We start from the raw sequence: 15,416 nt of genomic DNA on the forward strand, positions 1-15,416 counted from the left end.
TTCATGTTACACCATGTGGAGTGATTAACCTTATTGAAACAAATTAATAAGTGTATGACAAAAATACAGTGGATTTCCATGGCCTCTTATACTCGCTCTGGGCACATACTCATGCCATGACTTATCCCCCAATTTAAACTATTTTCTTCTATTTTACTTTCTTCATTTTCTTTTTCATCCAGGTAAGCATAGTTGCATGCCCCGAAGTTGACAGACTGATGGTGCAATTTAACTGTATATCTCCTACTTACATTTTAATTGGAAAAAAATAACTTTTACATCAAAAGACTAAAACCTAAGTGCAGAATTTCAGACAACAGTCAGCTGATAGAAGACATGATTTTTCAGATCTTTCCTGGCACTCCTAAATTCCAGGTCTACAAACTGCCATTGACTTTGACTGTTGCAGACTTACTGTTTTTGAGATACAAGCTTCTTTGGAGATTAGACCAACTTTGGAGGACACTTACATCAACCTCACCTTGATTTGGGGAAAATCCTTATTCCTTTCCTTTTATTCTCATCTTCTCTGTGTTCAAAACCCAGGGTTTTTAGAAGCAACATTATAGTCCACTCAATTGCTCATTTATTTACAAACATTTTATGAATTCCCACAATTATTTTTAGGCGATGTGCTGAATGCTGGTAAAACAAAAATGAACAAAGCACTGTCCCTTTCCCCAGTCACTGGAGAAGAGAGTGCAATCATGTGTTATTGGTGTTAAGACAGAAGTCTGTTCAGGGTTACACTTGGGGTTACAAAAAGTGAGTGGTAAATCCTACCTCCAGTAATATCAAGATGTGTTCATATACCTACCATAGCCTAATTTAAAAAATTCTTATATTTGTACAGAAAATAGCATTAGAAAAATTAGTACAACCATATTTGACCAGAAACCACATAATGCCTAACAAGTTCTGATTTTTATTACAAATATTTATTATTGTTGCTCTACTATTACATTTGGCACATCTATGGGGTTTTTTTTATTTCCAAAATGCTTTGCTAATCTGTAACTTATTATGACTTACAGCTTTTTTTGTTGAAAAGATTTTCCTACAGGAAGGTACAAAAAGGCATTCTAGTGAAAACATTTTAAATTACACTATTTACCAAAAAGCCTACCTTTATGTATTACTGCTCTATTGAAATTTTTCTTTTCAAACAAATTCCATTCATTTCTACATAATGCATGTCAATAACAGCTATCATGGAAAAATAACAAGCAAAAACTGTTTTTCTACCTGTCTTCATTTTTTGCCACTCCTCATGTTTCCTTCTATTTCTGTTTGTGAAAGTTTGAATCCCTCCTTCTTGATGCCCTTAAATCCATAATTACTTCTTATGACAACTCTTTTGACGCCCACATTATAAATTATTCATTATTTTGAATGACGCCTTAATTTCAAATGCACTCTTGTACTCCTACTTTGTCTTCTGTATTTTTCTCCTATATTATTTTTATACCTTTAAATAATCTTGCTTTGAGACTTCTGGCATCTTTCTGTCTTTTTCTCTGAGAGATGCCCCTAGAATGCTGTTGCTACAGGGAATTTAAAAAATCAAGTGATTCTGGTATTTCCCTCATTCACTCTTACTTCATTCCTGCTTTCTTCCTTTGCTCTTCCGGTTCCTTACATCTAGAGTGCTCTCTTCTGCCCCATCTAGCCTGTCCTTTCGCCACTTCCTTCAAAATCTGATACAATATTAATTTGCTTCAGACAACTCTCCTGGACTAACCTACTCCAATTTACTGTTTCTCTCGACCTCTGGGAATGTCAGTAAAAACTATACATTTCATTCTCATTTACTTGGAAAGTGTTTGTTTTTGTAATTTCATTCAGTTATTTAGTTATATATTTTGTAATATTTTATTATTTATATAATTACTATATACCCTTTCTAATTCCTGATTTTTCCTTATTAGTTTTAAGCATAACCATTATTTTATAATATAAACATGTAATTGGTTGCTTAATATCTGTCTCTCCTGCTAGAATACAAGCTCTTTTGGCTAATTGCTTATTGTTTTATCCCCAGAGCCTAAAAAATATACACAGTAATTACTCAATTAATATTATAGTATCTTTGAACTATCGTTCGGATATTAGTGAAATGAAAATGCTCACAAATGCTTGCTGATTTTTTAAAGCCCGATTTTGGCTGGAATCCCTCATACTTTTTGTTAACAGGTGGGATGTATTTTGCTGTAAGATGCAGAAAACCTTACCGACACACACTTAAATTGAAAGACACCAGCTGTTTACTTAGCCATAAGTCCAAATGTGGGCAGTTCTAATGTTGGTTTGACTGTCCAATGTTGTCATGCAGGACCTAGGTTCTTCCCATCCTCCTCCTTGGCCATCCGAAGTTGCTGGCTTTCTACAGTATTGCACCATAATGTCATAATGCATCATAGCCCCCAAATGGAGGCCACATTCTCATATTTCAATGTGTAAAGCAGGAAGCAAAGAGAGCGACATCAGAAAACAGGGATATTTCCTCACTCTTGTCAATATCCTAGAAATCCCTCCAGCCCTAGCAGCCTTCTCCCCATTCCAATGACAAGAACTGAGTCACGTGCCTACTTTTGGACTAACCGTGGGCAGAGGGAAAGCAATGCTATTAAAGTCCAATCCTGATTCATCCCAGCTTCTTTGGCAAAAATAAAGGGAAACTGCTGGGTACGCAAGCAACACTGTGCCTGCTCTTCTGCTTTGTTAAATGAACCACACTGAAGCTCTGTTTTCCGCAGAACCCTCTAGCTCTTAAGATTCTTCAGGCTTTTTCTTTTTTCTGCCTACATTTTAATCATTACGTCTTTTCTTTCAGATTTTTTTTTCTGATTAAAATGGCCTTTTGAAACATCTACTCTCTCCACCCATACGTTTCTTTTATTGAGTTGTTTCCATACTCTTAATTTCTGCATTCTAATTCCTTTTCTTTTCAAAAGCACTGAGACATATCACATTTTTTAAAGGAAGAACAAAGTTTATTTTGCCCCTTCCTTTCCACTCCACATATATACTGCAGATTCTCAACTGTATTAGGAGCCTCAGAGGTCAAGAAACCATCGTCTGCTCTCCTTATACTTGCCAGCAGCGTTTCACAGGTGCTAAATGTACTTGACATGCCCTTCCCCTTTATGTTTAATCAGAGGCATGCAGGCTTTAATAAGAAGCATTAGGAATCAGGGTTTTACAGTCGAAAAGTACCCCTCGCATTATAAACATCCTCTACTAATTTGTTTCTATTAAATTATCTGCATATTTGCTTCTTGCTGGTGTCAGGAAGTCCCAGAATACAGTACATTTCCCACTTCATACCACCTTTTCCAAAATCTTTCACAGAAAGAAAGGATGGACTTGGGTTTCCATGGTAACACAAGTGCGATAATTGAAGGTATCTGGCTATAGGTGAGATAACTCCCTTTCAGATTTAGTGGAGAGAGGAGAAATGAAGATTTTCTTTCTTTTTATTCTCCTGGCAATGCACTTCGGAAACTAAAGGGATCCTGCAGTGTCAGTTACTGCGTTAAGTTTTCACTATCTTACAGATTTACAGCTCTTGGGAATAATTCAAATTTCTTTTATATCATTTTTATTTTTTATTTCCCACAAACAAATGAAGATATAAGTTATTTCTATAATCATCTCAGAATAGAGTTTATGCTGGCATCGGAATGAACATGACTAAGGGGTTAGAAAATAGACATCCATCTCCCACCCAAGTCCTCTAAATTCTCTACACGTCCTGACATCCTTTTTATAGCAGCTAATCTTTCACCCAACATTTCACATACAGCCACAAATCAGGTAAGTACCATCATTTAAGCCAGAATAGGTGAGAAAATATGCTCCGACCTGTCATGTTTCTTTTGCCTCTTGGTGGTTAAAAATCAACCTTTATGGTACTGAGCATGAAATCCGAGGCCTGTCAATATAAGGCCTGTAAATAAATGAACTGTAACCACCCCAAGGGCTGCAGTCTCTATACCCCTTCTTATCAAAAACGTCAGCATTGATGAGAGGTCAGGGGAAATAGCCTGAGAAATGTCACAAAGCTGTCCTACTCTGTATTATGCTAAATGGAGTGACTACGGAGCCCACTCACTATTTTTGTGACAGCTTCAATCCAGAGCTTCTCAACATCTAGGGACCTAGGAGTCATGAAAACAGTTACTTAAGGCAACCTTCTGGACCCACAATCCCAATGCAAATTTCTCAAAAACATTAATCACTGGAACTTTATTCCTTGCAAAGTAAATGGACTTAGAGCTCCTTTGTAATGCAAGGTACTAGATGAGTTGTCATGATCTAGAGAGAAAGATTCACGCTTCCTGGCTCTATTTAACAACCCTAAGAACTTCTTATCACCAAGATGCACAGTTAGAATCTTAAGACAGTCTGTCTTTCCTTGGAAAAGAAGTACAGCTTCTACTAACCCAAAGTAACCATGAATAAGCATACCAATTTTACACAAAATATGAGACTTCTGGAAAGCTAGGTGAACACCATACTTACCTACATCCTCTTGAAACATCCCTGCCAAAGTAGCTCAGATATGAAGCATCCATGTAAGCTCTTTCAATTTTAATTCACTATTTCATGTTAACTAGCCTAGGATGAAATAGTAGATCCTCTTCGGTTCCAGTTCCCTTAAAACAGTCCTGATTCTTAGTCCTTTTTATTAATATAATACCTTCACTGCTGATTCTGGTGGCTCAGATAGTACCATTCATATTTTAATGATATGTAATCAAGAAATGCTGAGTTATATTTTACTACATACACATTTTTAAATTCAGAGGACATTTGTCCTTGATAATTTTAAATGAAAACTTGGTGTGTGTTCATTACAGCAAGGTAATGCAAATATAAGTTATCCATTCTAATATAACGAAGCTATAGGGAAATAAGAAACTACTAAATTTGAGTAGTCTTTGTAGTAGTTTGACTATCGACAGAAAAGATGGTGAAAGAATACCTGGCTTTTAACTCAGACCAAAATCCCCTCTGCATGATGACCTTGTGGGAAAGAGGAACGGGGAGAGGTATGCCAGGCTCTAACAATAGAACTACAGAAATGTGTTATTCGCAGGAAATGTGCGACAGTAACGAACAGGTGAGACTAGTTTGAGAAGGACATAGTTTAAAGAAAGTAAACCGAATAACCAGTTACTGCAAAAAATAATGCAGGAATGCTTGGGGATGTATCGTCTCCTAAATTTGACGTTATGGGTGGGAGAGGGTGTGTAACTAAGATGCAATGCTAGCGACAGAACGCTAAGTTTTAAAACTCAATAGTGAAAGAAAAAAATAATGTTTTGGGAGGAACGCCTGGAAGACCCATGCAACTGCTGCACGATGTTTCCTTAAGGACCGGAACATTTCTCACCCTGAAGACAAAAGTCCCTGTGTTCTCGATTCAGCCCACATCCCTCAGCACCATTTCCATGCCCATCATTTAGGCAGAATGCCACGGAGACGACGTGAAAAGTGGAATTCATCATTCTGGCTTGCAACGCATCTTGTTCTTTTGCCAGAACAGGGCACAGCAACTGGCTCCTCAATCTCTGCCCCTCCCAAACCCCAGCAGCCGGTCCCTGTCTCCATCCCGCCGGCCTCGGTGGCAAGGGGCTCGCGAGCTCTGGTTGGCTTGGCCGAAGCTTCCGTCACTCGCCAGCTCAACTACGATTGGTTGGCAGAGCGTGCGCGAAGAGCCCGGCCTGGCAAGGCACTGGGAGGTGGGCTTGCGGATCCTGCGACTAGCGTTTTTCTCGACTGGTTGAAGGAGGAAAGTCAGGTGGCATGGGGACGCTCTCTTATTGGTCGTGAATGGTACCTTGTGGTACAGAGACGTGATGTGGTTGGCTAGAATGAATCCCAGCTTCCCACTAGATAGATGCCCCTAGCTGGCTGTTGCTATGAAGTGTCCTGGGCCTTCCGGCTGCCGTTCGGGATTCCGCTCTCCAGGTTTTCAACTCACCCGTGGCTGGCAGGGCGTGGGAAGAGCTCGACTTCAGTTCGGCACTGAAAGGGGCGGGTCTAGGAGAAATGTGGGCGGGTCCAGAGGGTTGGTGGGCGGGACCCCGACGACGTCAGCGGGCTTGGACCCGACTTCCGTGGTGTGTGGCCGCCTCTGACTCGCCCCTCTGGCGCGCTGCTGGAGGGGGGCGTCACCCTCCCATCAATGTCCTAACGCTCCAAAGCTTCATTTTGTTGCGTTTACACAACTTCAGGCAGAAGCCTGTAGGTGCCCCCCCCTTAAAGCTTCACATGCTAATACAAGATAAAACCAAAGCTCTAGGAGTGCTGACAGACTGGGTGGCATCGGACAAAGGCCCTCGCGGCCCCTCTTGGGCCCTGGGCATCTATCTCCTTCACTCCCCGCCTCAGGATAAAGCTTGGAGGTAGCTCTAGCCCCTCTACCATCTCATCCCTTCCGAATTCTTAATGTCTGAGTCGTCTCAGGTTGACGCTGCTCCTGGCTTGGGCGGGAACTGCGCATGCTCGGTACACAGGCCCTGGGGTCTGACTGGGCGCGCAGGGTTCGGCGCTGCTGGGCGGTCGCGGTGCTTGTTTATCTCCGCGCCGGCAGAAGCTTCCGAGCCGCGCAAAGCCTCTCGGGAGCGCTCGCGGCCCGTCGCCTAGGAGACGGGGGCGGGGGCGGGGCTGCGCCGCGGGCTCCGCCCCGGCCGCCGGACCCCGCCCCTGGCCGCGCTGCGGCTGGGGCTCGGGCGCGCGCTCGAGCGCTGGGGGTAGCGGCGGCGGCGGCGGCGGGCGGGGATCTGGGCGTGGAGGCGCGAGGGGCGGGGCGGGCGGCACTGCGGGCCCGCGGCTCGGGCGGCTCCAGCGGCTACCGGTCTCTCTCTGCTAGCCCTGAGTCCCACCCGGTGCCTACGGGGCCTCATCGCTGCCCGGCTCGGCCCATGCCCAGGGCCGCTGCTCCCTCAGTTGCCGCCGCCGCCGCCGGCGCCCAGGGGGCCGCCGCGGCTGTGAGGTGGGGGCGGCAGCGGGAGGCGGCGGGGCGGGCCGCCGGGGCCGGGGCTGGGGGCGCAGCGCGGCCGGCGTAGGTCTATGTCGCGGGCGGCGGCGGCGGCGGCGGCCGCGGAGGGACGATGCGCGAGTACAAAGTGGTGGTGCTGGGCTCGGGCGGGGTAGGCAAATCCGCCCTGACCGTGCAGTTCGTGACCGGCACCTTCATCGAGAAATACGACCCCACCATCGAGGACTTCTACCGCAAGGAGATCGAGGTGGATTCGTCGCCGTCGGTGCTGGAGATCCTGGACACGGCGGGCACCGAGCAGTTCGCGTCCATGCGGGACCTGTACATCAAGAACGGCCAGGGCTTCATCCTCGTCTACAGCCTCGTCAACCAGCAGAGCTTCCAGGACATCAAGCCCATGCGGGACCAGATCATCCGCGTGAAGCGGTGAGCGAGGGCGCACGGGAGCTTGGCGGCTGCACCCCGGAGTCACCGTCCCGGGGCCGGAACTCCCCGCGCGGGGCTCCGGGGAAGGGGCTGTCTGGGGGGTGGCTCCAAGCTGGAGGCTTTACTATTGTCATTCTGCTCCTCCTCCTCAATCTCAAATTTGAGTGCTTTGTTTCACAACTAAAATTTGGCATCGTGTTAGCCCACAGAACAGCTCTTTGTCTCTTGGACGTTGTTAGCATTGCTTGTTACAGAGCCCCAAAGGAAACAAAGTTTAAAACTTGCAGGGGGGAAAGGGGTGGATAGATTTGTCTTGGGAAGAGAGGAACTGTGCAGGTATAGTCGAGACATTTGCAGACTGAACAACAACAACAATCTGCCTTGGCAATGTTTGACAGTAAAAATCGCTCACACACCTATACAGTAAAGTCAAGTCCAGAGGAAGGAGACCTTTCTCATCTCGTTAAAGGTTTATGGTTCCAAGGCGTTTTACAAAAATGAAGTCTCTAATTTAGTGCAAAACTTTAAAGACAGATTATCAAATTATTTGAAGACATCATAAGCTAAATGGGGTTTCGAGAATATTAACATAGAGGAGTACAAATAAGCCATTCACAGGAAAAGAATGCAGCTTAACTGTTTTTTTGTTTTTGTTTTTGTTTTTAATATAGCCGCCTTAACCCCTTCCAAAAAACAAAAACACCACCACACCACCACCACCAGTTCCTGGAAACAAAACAGAAGCTTCTTCAAAAGTGTGACACAAGTATTAGCTAATTTAAAGTTAATGTTAATAAGCCTTTTTATATATATATAAATTCTTTTCTAAAGTATACATTTTGGAAATATGGCTGATAAATGATTTTAAATGGTTGTTTTCTCTTAAATTCACTGAATATATTTTTCCGTGTAATTTTAAGCATTAGAAATGTGATAATATCTTAGTTCAAAGTTTTGGCAAATTTTTCTAATTATCATTTAATTACACATTACTGTTTCATCTAGTTCTTGTTAGTTAATGCCTGCTGATAATTTTGGTGTCCTTTTTTTCCTGCCTTATTCTACCTAGAGCCTAAATCTGAAGACCTTTACTGAAAGATGGTTGTAAGTGCACCGTAGACACAGTCACATTGTAAGTCAGTTTGAGTCCACTCATTTTGAAAGAGCAAGGACCAAGTTATGTGTACCCAGGGGATGATCAAAAATTCATTACGAGTAGTGAGTTTTTAATGCAACCTATGAGATCAAAGAGAAGGCTCTCTTTCTATTGCTCCACCCCCCCTTAACTAATTGAGTATGCACTTTAATCGCTGAACTAAAATCGTGCATGTTATTCATCCTTGTGTTAAATTCCAAACTAGAATAAAGCAGATATTTTCGTGGTCTCTGCTCCTAAGATTTGTAAATTTGATAGCTTTGTACTTCTCCAGTATCATTTTCCTAAAGTTAAATGTTTATAGTTAAGAGATGAACAATTCTGGTGTTAAACTTAGTATGAGGATGGCATTTAAGGGGCTACATTTAAGTTACTTAAATTCTTATTACCCCCTCCCCCAACCACTCAATTAAAAAGAAACAAACCAAACCAACTGCAGGGTAGTCTGATACATTGCCACATGTCAATGTTAGGCCAAATGCCTACATCAAAAAATAATCTAAGTAAATGCCCCAACTGCCTCACCCTTCACATTTAGATATATATGCTTAAAGATATGAAGATGCAGATATACACTGATAAAGCCATATACCCATGGCTAACTTCTTGACACAAGCCTAGGGAACAAATACGGCAAAATATTATTGGATAATATGGTCCACATAATTTTGTAGTTTCTTGTAATTTAGTGCAGATTACTTTTCTCAGTTATAATAATAGGTTAGTCTAAACTCAGTATATTGGAGCAATTTGTTTATTTTCACTATGACCCAGAGGAAAAACATAGAGTAAAATTCTGCATGCCAGTATCATTTTACTCACTAGTCTCAGTTCTTGACATAAAAAGATCATTGATCAGCTGAAGTAGAGTTCATAAATTCTCTTCACCAGAATTCAACCGTTGTATACATAAGAACCTCTTGGACCCTCACTTGTGTGTCTTTGTAATATGGTAGTAGTAAGGTATTTTACACCTCATCCTAACCCCAGCGTCTGGCTTCCCATCATTGATGGAGAGGACGTGTGAATGCAGGTGGCCTCTTCTTTACCAGTCTTTCAGTATTTGATACCTACTGTCAAATTCAGTATTCAGCTTTAGGTCTAGGTCAGCACTTTTCAATAGAGATATAACGTGAGCCACATATGTAATTTTAACATTCCTAGTAGCTGATTTTTTAAAAATAACATAAATATATGGAATTAATTTTAATGTATTTTATTTAACCCACCATATTTAAAATAGAATCATTTTGACATGTCAGTATTCAAAAATTATTAATAAGGTACTTTACTTCTTTATACTGTGTCTTCAAAGTTTGGTATGTGTTTGACCTACCACATCTCAATTCAAACAAGTCACATTTCAAGTGCTCAGTAGCCGTTATGTGGCCACAGGCTGCCATATTGGACAACAGAGGTCTAAGATGTATATGATTTGGGGAAATGCTTGCTTATTTCTCTAAGCTTCAGTTTCCTTATCTGTGAAATAGAGATTAGCATGCACCTTCCAGAGTCCTTGTTAGAATTAAATGAGATAATGTATTTTAACATTCCCAAAACAATACCAGTACACAGACATTGCTCAAAAAATTCTAGCTGTCATTCTTACTTTAATAACTTTGTCATTTATCTTCCTTAAATGTTACCCTTGATATAAATGTAATTTTAGAAGAAATAAATTTGTAACTGCATTTTGGAATTCATTACTTAGTATATTCAAGATGAGACTTTGTGTTGGTATTCTCTTGAAATTATTTCCCCTTATGAAGGATCTGATGGAAAAGGGCATGAGAATGAACATTTAACTTCAAGTACAGTATAGCAATAATGCATAGCACTAATGCATAGCCAAACAACGAATGGAGCTTTTCATTTTTCATTTTCATTTCAAATAATAGCAGTCATTTTCAAGGATTGCTATTACTTGAAATGTTTCACTTTTAAGAAATGTGAAACTGACCCATACTCCCTTAAGTGTCTGTAAGTGTACATACCTCCGTATACATACATGACCTCTTGTCAAAGCCAAGTGGACCAACTGAAAATGGCTATATTTGTAAATTCATATGCTTTCTTTTCTTAACTTGATTTTGGGTGAGATGACACACACAGAGAAGAGTAACAGGGATATAGGAAATGTTTTTCAGTTGAAATAAAACTAGAATTTTTTTCTGATTTTGTAATTGCTTTTCTCATTGTTACCCATGCCAGGATCAGCCATGGTCCTGACGTGAAGTTCTTGGAACATGATATACAAGGCCTCTTTGCTGTTAGGAAAAAGTCCAGAAATCTTCAACATGACCTTTCACAGTCCAGCTTGCTCTTATCCCTCCCTGCCTGTGCAGCCTCACCTCTTGCACCCATCCTTTTATTCTAGCACCCAGACCTTAAGTCCTTGAAAGTACCTTTCTCTGGGCTCTCCTTTGGCCTGTGGAAATCTACCTTTTGCAGAGTTAATTCCTACTCCGTCTTTCACCCTCACCCCTGCTTAATCCATTTATACCGGAGGTTGCAAATGTTTTTTGTGAAATATCAGACCTTAGCAATGACCTTGAACAGTAGGATATAAATAACTCCCACAAGCTTAGCGTTCCAATAATGGAACACTAGGCATAGATGAGTTAAAAGATTTTTCCCCACTGAGGGAAGATGTCCTCTCAAACCAAAGTACCCCTTTCCTGTCTTCCCTTACTAAACTTTATGCCTCACCTCTTCGCTGAATCACACATACCCTGTCCTTTCCCTTTTCTTTGAAGCACTCATCCAAATTTAATTATTTGTGTGATAATTTATGGGTAGCCAGCCTTTCTCACAAAACTCTAAGCCCACGTAGGTAACACAGCTACTACTAGCACATAGGAAACAAGAAAAAATGTTGAAAAAATGAATGTTCAGAAAGAAAAGTATTTGTATTGTTGTTTGGCCTCAGTTTCCCTAAACATTTTGATTTCATAGATGGAGGAGATGATCTTTTAAAGTTCATTTTGCAGATGGAGATGATATTCCTTCAGCTCGAACTTTCTGTGAGAACACTTCCAGTTGGGGCAGTGTTTAATACGAACCTCAAAGAATCAGAAACACGATGTATTCCAGATGGAGGAAATGGCACAGGAAATGCATAGAATATGTTTTTTGGATGTTAAATAGAGCAGACTGGCCAAATGGGGAATGTATATAGAAGTGTGAGGGGAGGTAAGGTGAAAATTTTTAAAGCTAAATTACTGAAGGTTAAAGACTTTGGAGTTGATCATGTAGTCAAGGACCATAATCACAATTGTCATAGGTATAGCAATATGTAGTGATATGGTAGATGTCTTAGTGGTAATAGACTACTCTGTTTCATAACAGGAAGAATAGTCATAAATGTTGTGATAATCCAGTTTTTACGTGAAGTGTGAAGATCCTGAATTAGCATGGTGTCTGTAGTAACAGGAGAGAAAGGATGCGAGGAATGTTGTAAAGAATGAAGTAATCAAACTCAGTGGTAGAGGAAGAGGAAAAGGTCAGAAGTAACCTTGACATTTTGAAATGAACAAATAGGATTATGGAGGAATAGCTGGGGGAGATTATTTTCAGTTTTGGAGATGGTAATTATCCAGATAGCCAGCCTAATAAGTAATTAGAATATTTGAATAAAGCCTGAAAGGTCAGGTTATGTATGAATATGAAGACTCAGGATCATCTGCGTAGTTCAGATTGGGAGAGTAGATGAAACCTACTGGGTAGAGTATAGAGACAGAAATGAATGGATATGGCTAACAATAGAAATGAGGAATGAATGAATATAGCCAAGGATAGAACTCGAGAGTTGTAAGATACACAGTGGAGACTTCCTATATTGCAGTAGGCGAGAAGGCGTGGGGTGTTTTAAGATTGGGAAAAAGATAGTTGACTAGCACTACCCAAGGTGAGTAAGTTGTTGTTTTTTTAAGATTATTATTAATTTTCTATATCACTTAAGTGGTCACTTTCAAGTGAGCTGGCTGATTGTTTACACTTTCCCCCTTACCATAAGTAGCTATTAAAGCCTACTCTAAAACAGAAGCATATTACCAATTGTTACACATAGATCTTTGGCCCATGACAGTTTGGTGCTGGAGAGCCGAAACGAGAGTATACATCAAAAGATGTCTGTCCCAAGTAAGTGAAACTTCTGGAGCTCTGCTACCGTTTTTCCCTCTAAAAATACCTGCTTCCCCAGTACCAAAACTTAATTCAAAGCTGGACCTCCCAGGTACAGAGCCTAATAGCTATGGGTCACTTTTTTTTTGTTTTGTTTTGGTACTGGTGAATTAGTAGGAAAAATTTTTAATAATAAATATATATATCATGAAGAATTGATGACTAAATCCTGAAAGTCAGACATAAATCCAAACAAAGAATTTGGGTATGAAGATAAGGACTGATGGTGAAACCTGTATCCACTTAAATACAAAACTAAGATAAAAGAATTGTGAGAATTATGGCTGCCAAACAGAATATTAAAGTTAAAAACACTGACAATATGAAACAATATAACTAGTAAGTCAGGATGAGAGGAGGGAAATAGTTATGAGTGCTCACTTCATCTTTCATGAGAGGGATTTAAATGGTCAAAAAATTGAAATTTGTTTTGAAAATGACTCGAAGAGCTCAATGTTTTTCATGATCTTTTTTTCTTTAAAAACCACTTTATTGAGGTATGATTGATGTACAAAAAGCCAGACATATTTAATGTGTACAACTCAGTGAGTTTAGAGATAAGCATACACTTGTGAAATCACCACAATCAATGCTGTAAAACTATCCATCACCTCCAAAAGTTTCCCCGTGCTTTATTTATCTATCCATTCACTCATTCATTCATTCATTCATTTTTTTTGTAGTAAGAACACAACATAAGTTCTATCTTCTTAGCAAATGTTTATACAATACAGTATTGTTAACTAGAAGTACTATTACCGTACAGATGTCTGGGACTTACTTATCTTGCATAACTGAACTTCATACAGTGAATCACTTTATGTGGCCCAGAAGTTTTTCCTGAAAAGGAAACTTTTGTTTTGGCTGCATTGTAAAATTACAGGTTACAGTATATAGTTTTCTTTTTGCCACTCCAGGATTGTAATTTTTAAAGCTCAATTTGGAGTTGGAGGAGATGATGTCTCTTCCTCTCTAACATTCTGTGAGAGCACTTTTGTCTGGCCGGGGTGATGAGGGAAGGGGTCAAGTTTAATATGAACCTTAAAGAATCAGCAGCCTGTGACCCACAATTTTGTTTAGTTAAGATTTGATAATTGTATCAATAAAATCTACAATAAGGAATAATTATACTAATACTTATTTTTTAATGGAGGGCAAAAATAATTTAAATTATTAAACATTAAGGAAGAGGTAGAGGAACTAAGAAAAATCACTGGATTTCACAGCCAACAGGAAGAGCCAACAAAGTTGGAATCTATTTGCTAAAGTTTCAGTAGCAATACACTTGAGTGATTTAATTTCTGTGTGTGAAGTTCTGGGAAATTACATATGGCACAATAAGGTGCATATATTATGCATGTATATGTACATATTTTTAAGCAAGGATCTTTACATAAAACCAAGTACACTGTACTTAAGGGAATTTTTTTTCAGGGGTATTTTTTTCTTTTCAGTTCTCTTTTAGTCATTGTCTTTAGAACCTTATTGCCTAGGGAAGCATGTATGCCTTACTCTGGGGTTTTCTTTGCTTCTGTTTTGATTTTTCCCTGTTTTCTGTTTCTCTCCATCTATTCTTACCTACTGTTTTTTTACATACTTATATTTTTCAGGCCTATGTTGTAAAAAGAGTTTTAAGTACTCTAAATTTTTTTGGAGTAATAAGAGTTTGAATACGAGCAGACTTTCAAACAAGGTAAAACTGATGGTGACTGAATAGTTACTAAAGGAAATGTATAGATATTGTGTTTATGTAGGAAATTTATCTTGAAATTTTAATGGTGTGCAGAAATATGCCATATATATTGCCATTTCATTTGTTACTTTGACACTTGTGGTTCATATCATTAAAAATTATTCTCAGCCTGACAGAGAAAAGTTTAATTTCGTAAACATCCTTTCTGCTTTACCAGATCAAACTCAGCCTTTTAGTAGAGTAATACCAATAATAGTAATGCTGTAATTGTGGACATCTGCATTTCAGTCAAGTATGTTAAATAAAGCATAAATATATCAGTAAAATTTAAAGTAATCAAAGTAACTAAAAACAATATTTGAAGATTCTAATACATAATCTAGCTAAGATTTTGTCATGGTATGTATTAAATTCTTTCTCTGGCATAATTGGATAGATGGGGATTTGTTCTTGTTTTTTATTTCTCTAATACATTTAAGATTTTAAAACGTACCAAAATTTATATTTAGGGAGAAATAAGGTGACTTATAATTTTTATTTTTGAATTGTTATCTGTCAAAAAGCCAAATATTGGAAAAAATTAACAACTATCTCTATTTCTATAGATCCACTCAGCAGGGGATTTCACATTTTCTTAATCAGGGCCCTCAGTAAGAAGTACATTTTATATTGTGACTTAGTGCACACATAGGAATAAATACATCTAGCCGAAATCAACATTTCATAAGACAGTAAACTTGCTATGTTGCTTGTATTACTTTTTCTATTTATTTTTTTTCTATTTTATTTCGTTGTTTTTAAGTGCTTTTCATGACCCACCAAATTGATTTTATCACACATAGCTTGGAAACTGCTATCCTAGGACATTTTTACTCTAAGAAAACTAAATGTAACTATCTGTTTAATATTTCATCTTCTCTCTCCTGCTTTTCTGGTTCCCAGCAATGCTG

At 39.6% G+C, this 15,416-nt stretch overlaps 1 protein-coding gene across 2 annotated transcripts in view; it reads left to right on the forward strand.

Annotated features, from left to right (window-relative positions):
- The first annotated feature begins 6,754 nt into the window (after positions 1–6,754).
- RAP2A (RAP2A, member of RAS oncogene family) overlaps positions 6,755–15,416 on the forward strand; it is a 33,802-nt gene continuing 25,140 nt past the window's right edge. The window contains exons 1-2 of one of the 2 annotated variants that reach the window (XM_063792286.1): positions 6,755–7,435; positions 8,107–10,280. In XM_063792286.1, the coding sequence (XP_063648356.1) occupies positions 7,122–7,435; positions 8,107–8,212 (420 nt within the window). In that variant the 5' untranslated portion in view covers positions 6,755–7,121 and the 3' untranslated portion in view covers positions 8,213–10,280. Of the gene's footprint in view, positions 7,436–8,106; positions 10,281–15,416 lie in introns of those variants that run through there. The other variant, XM_509705.7, reaches the window with a different exon arrangement.

This window comes from Pan troglodytes, chromosome 14, assembly GCF_028858775.2.
Source record: "Pan troglodytes isolate AG18354 chromosome 14, NHGRI_mPanTro3-v2.0_pri, whole genome shotgun sequence".
In the NCBI taxonomy this organism is placed as follows: domain Eukaryota; kingdom Metazoa; phylum Chordata; class Mammalia; order Primates; family Hominidae; genus Pan; species Pan troglodytes.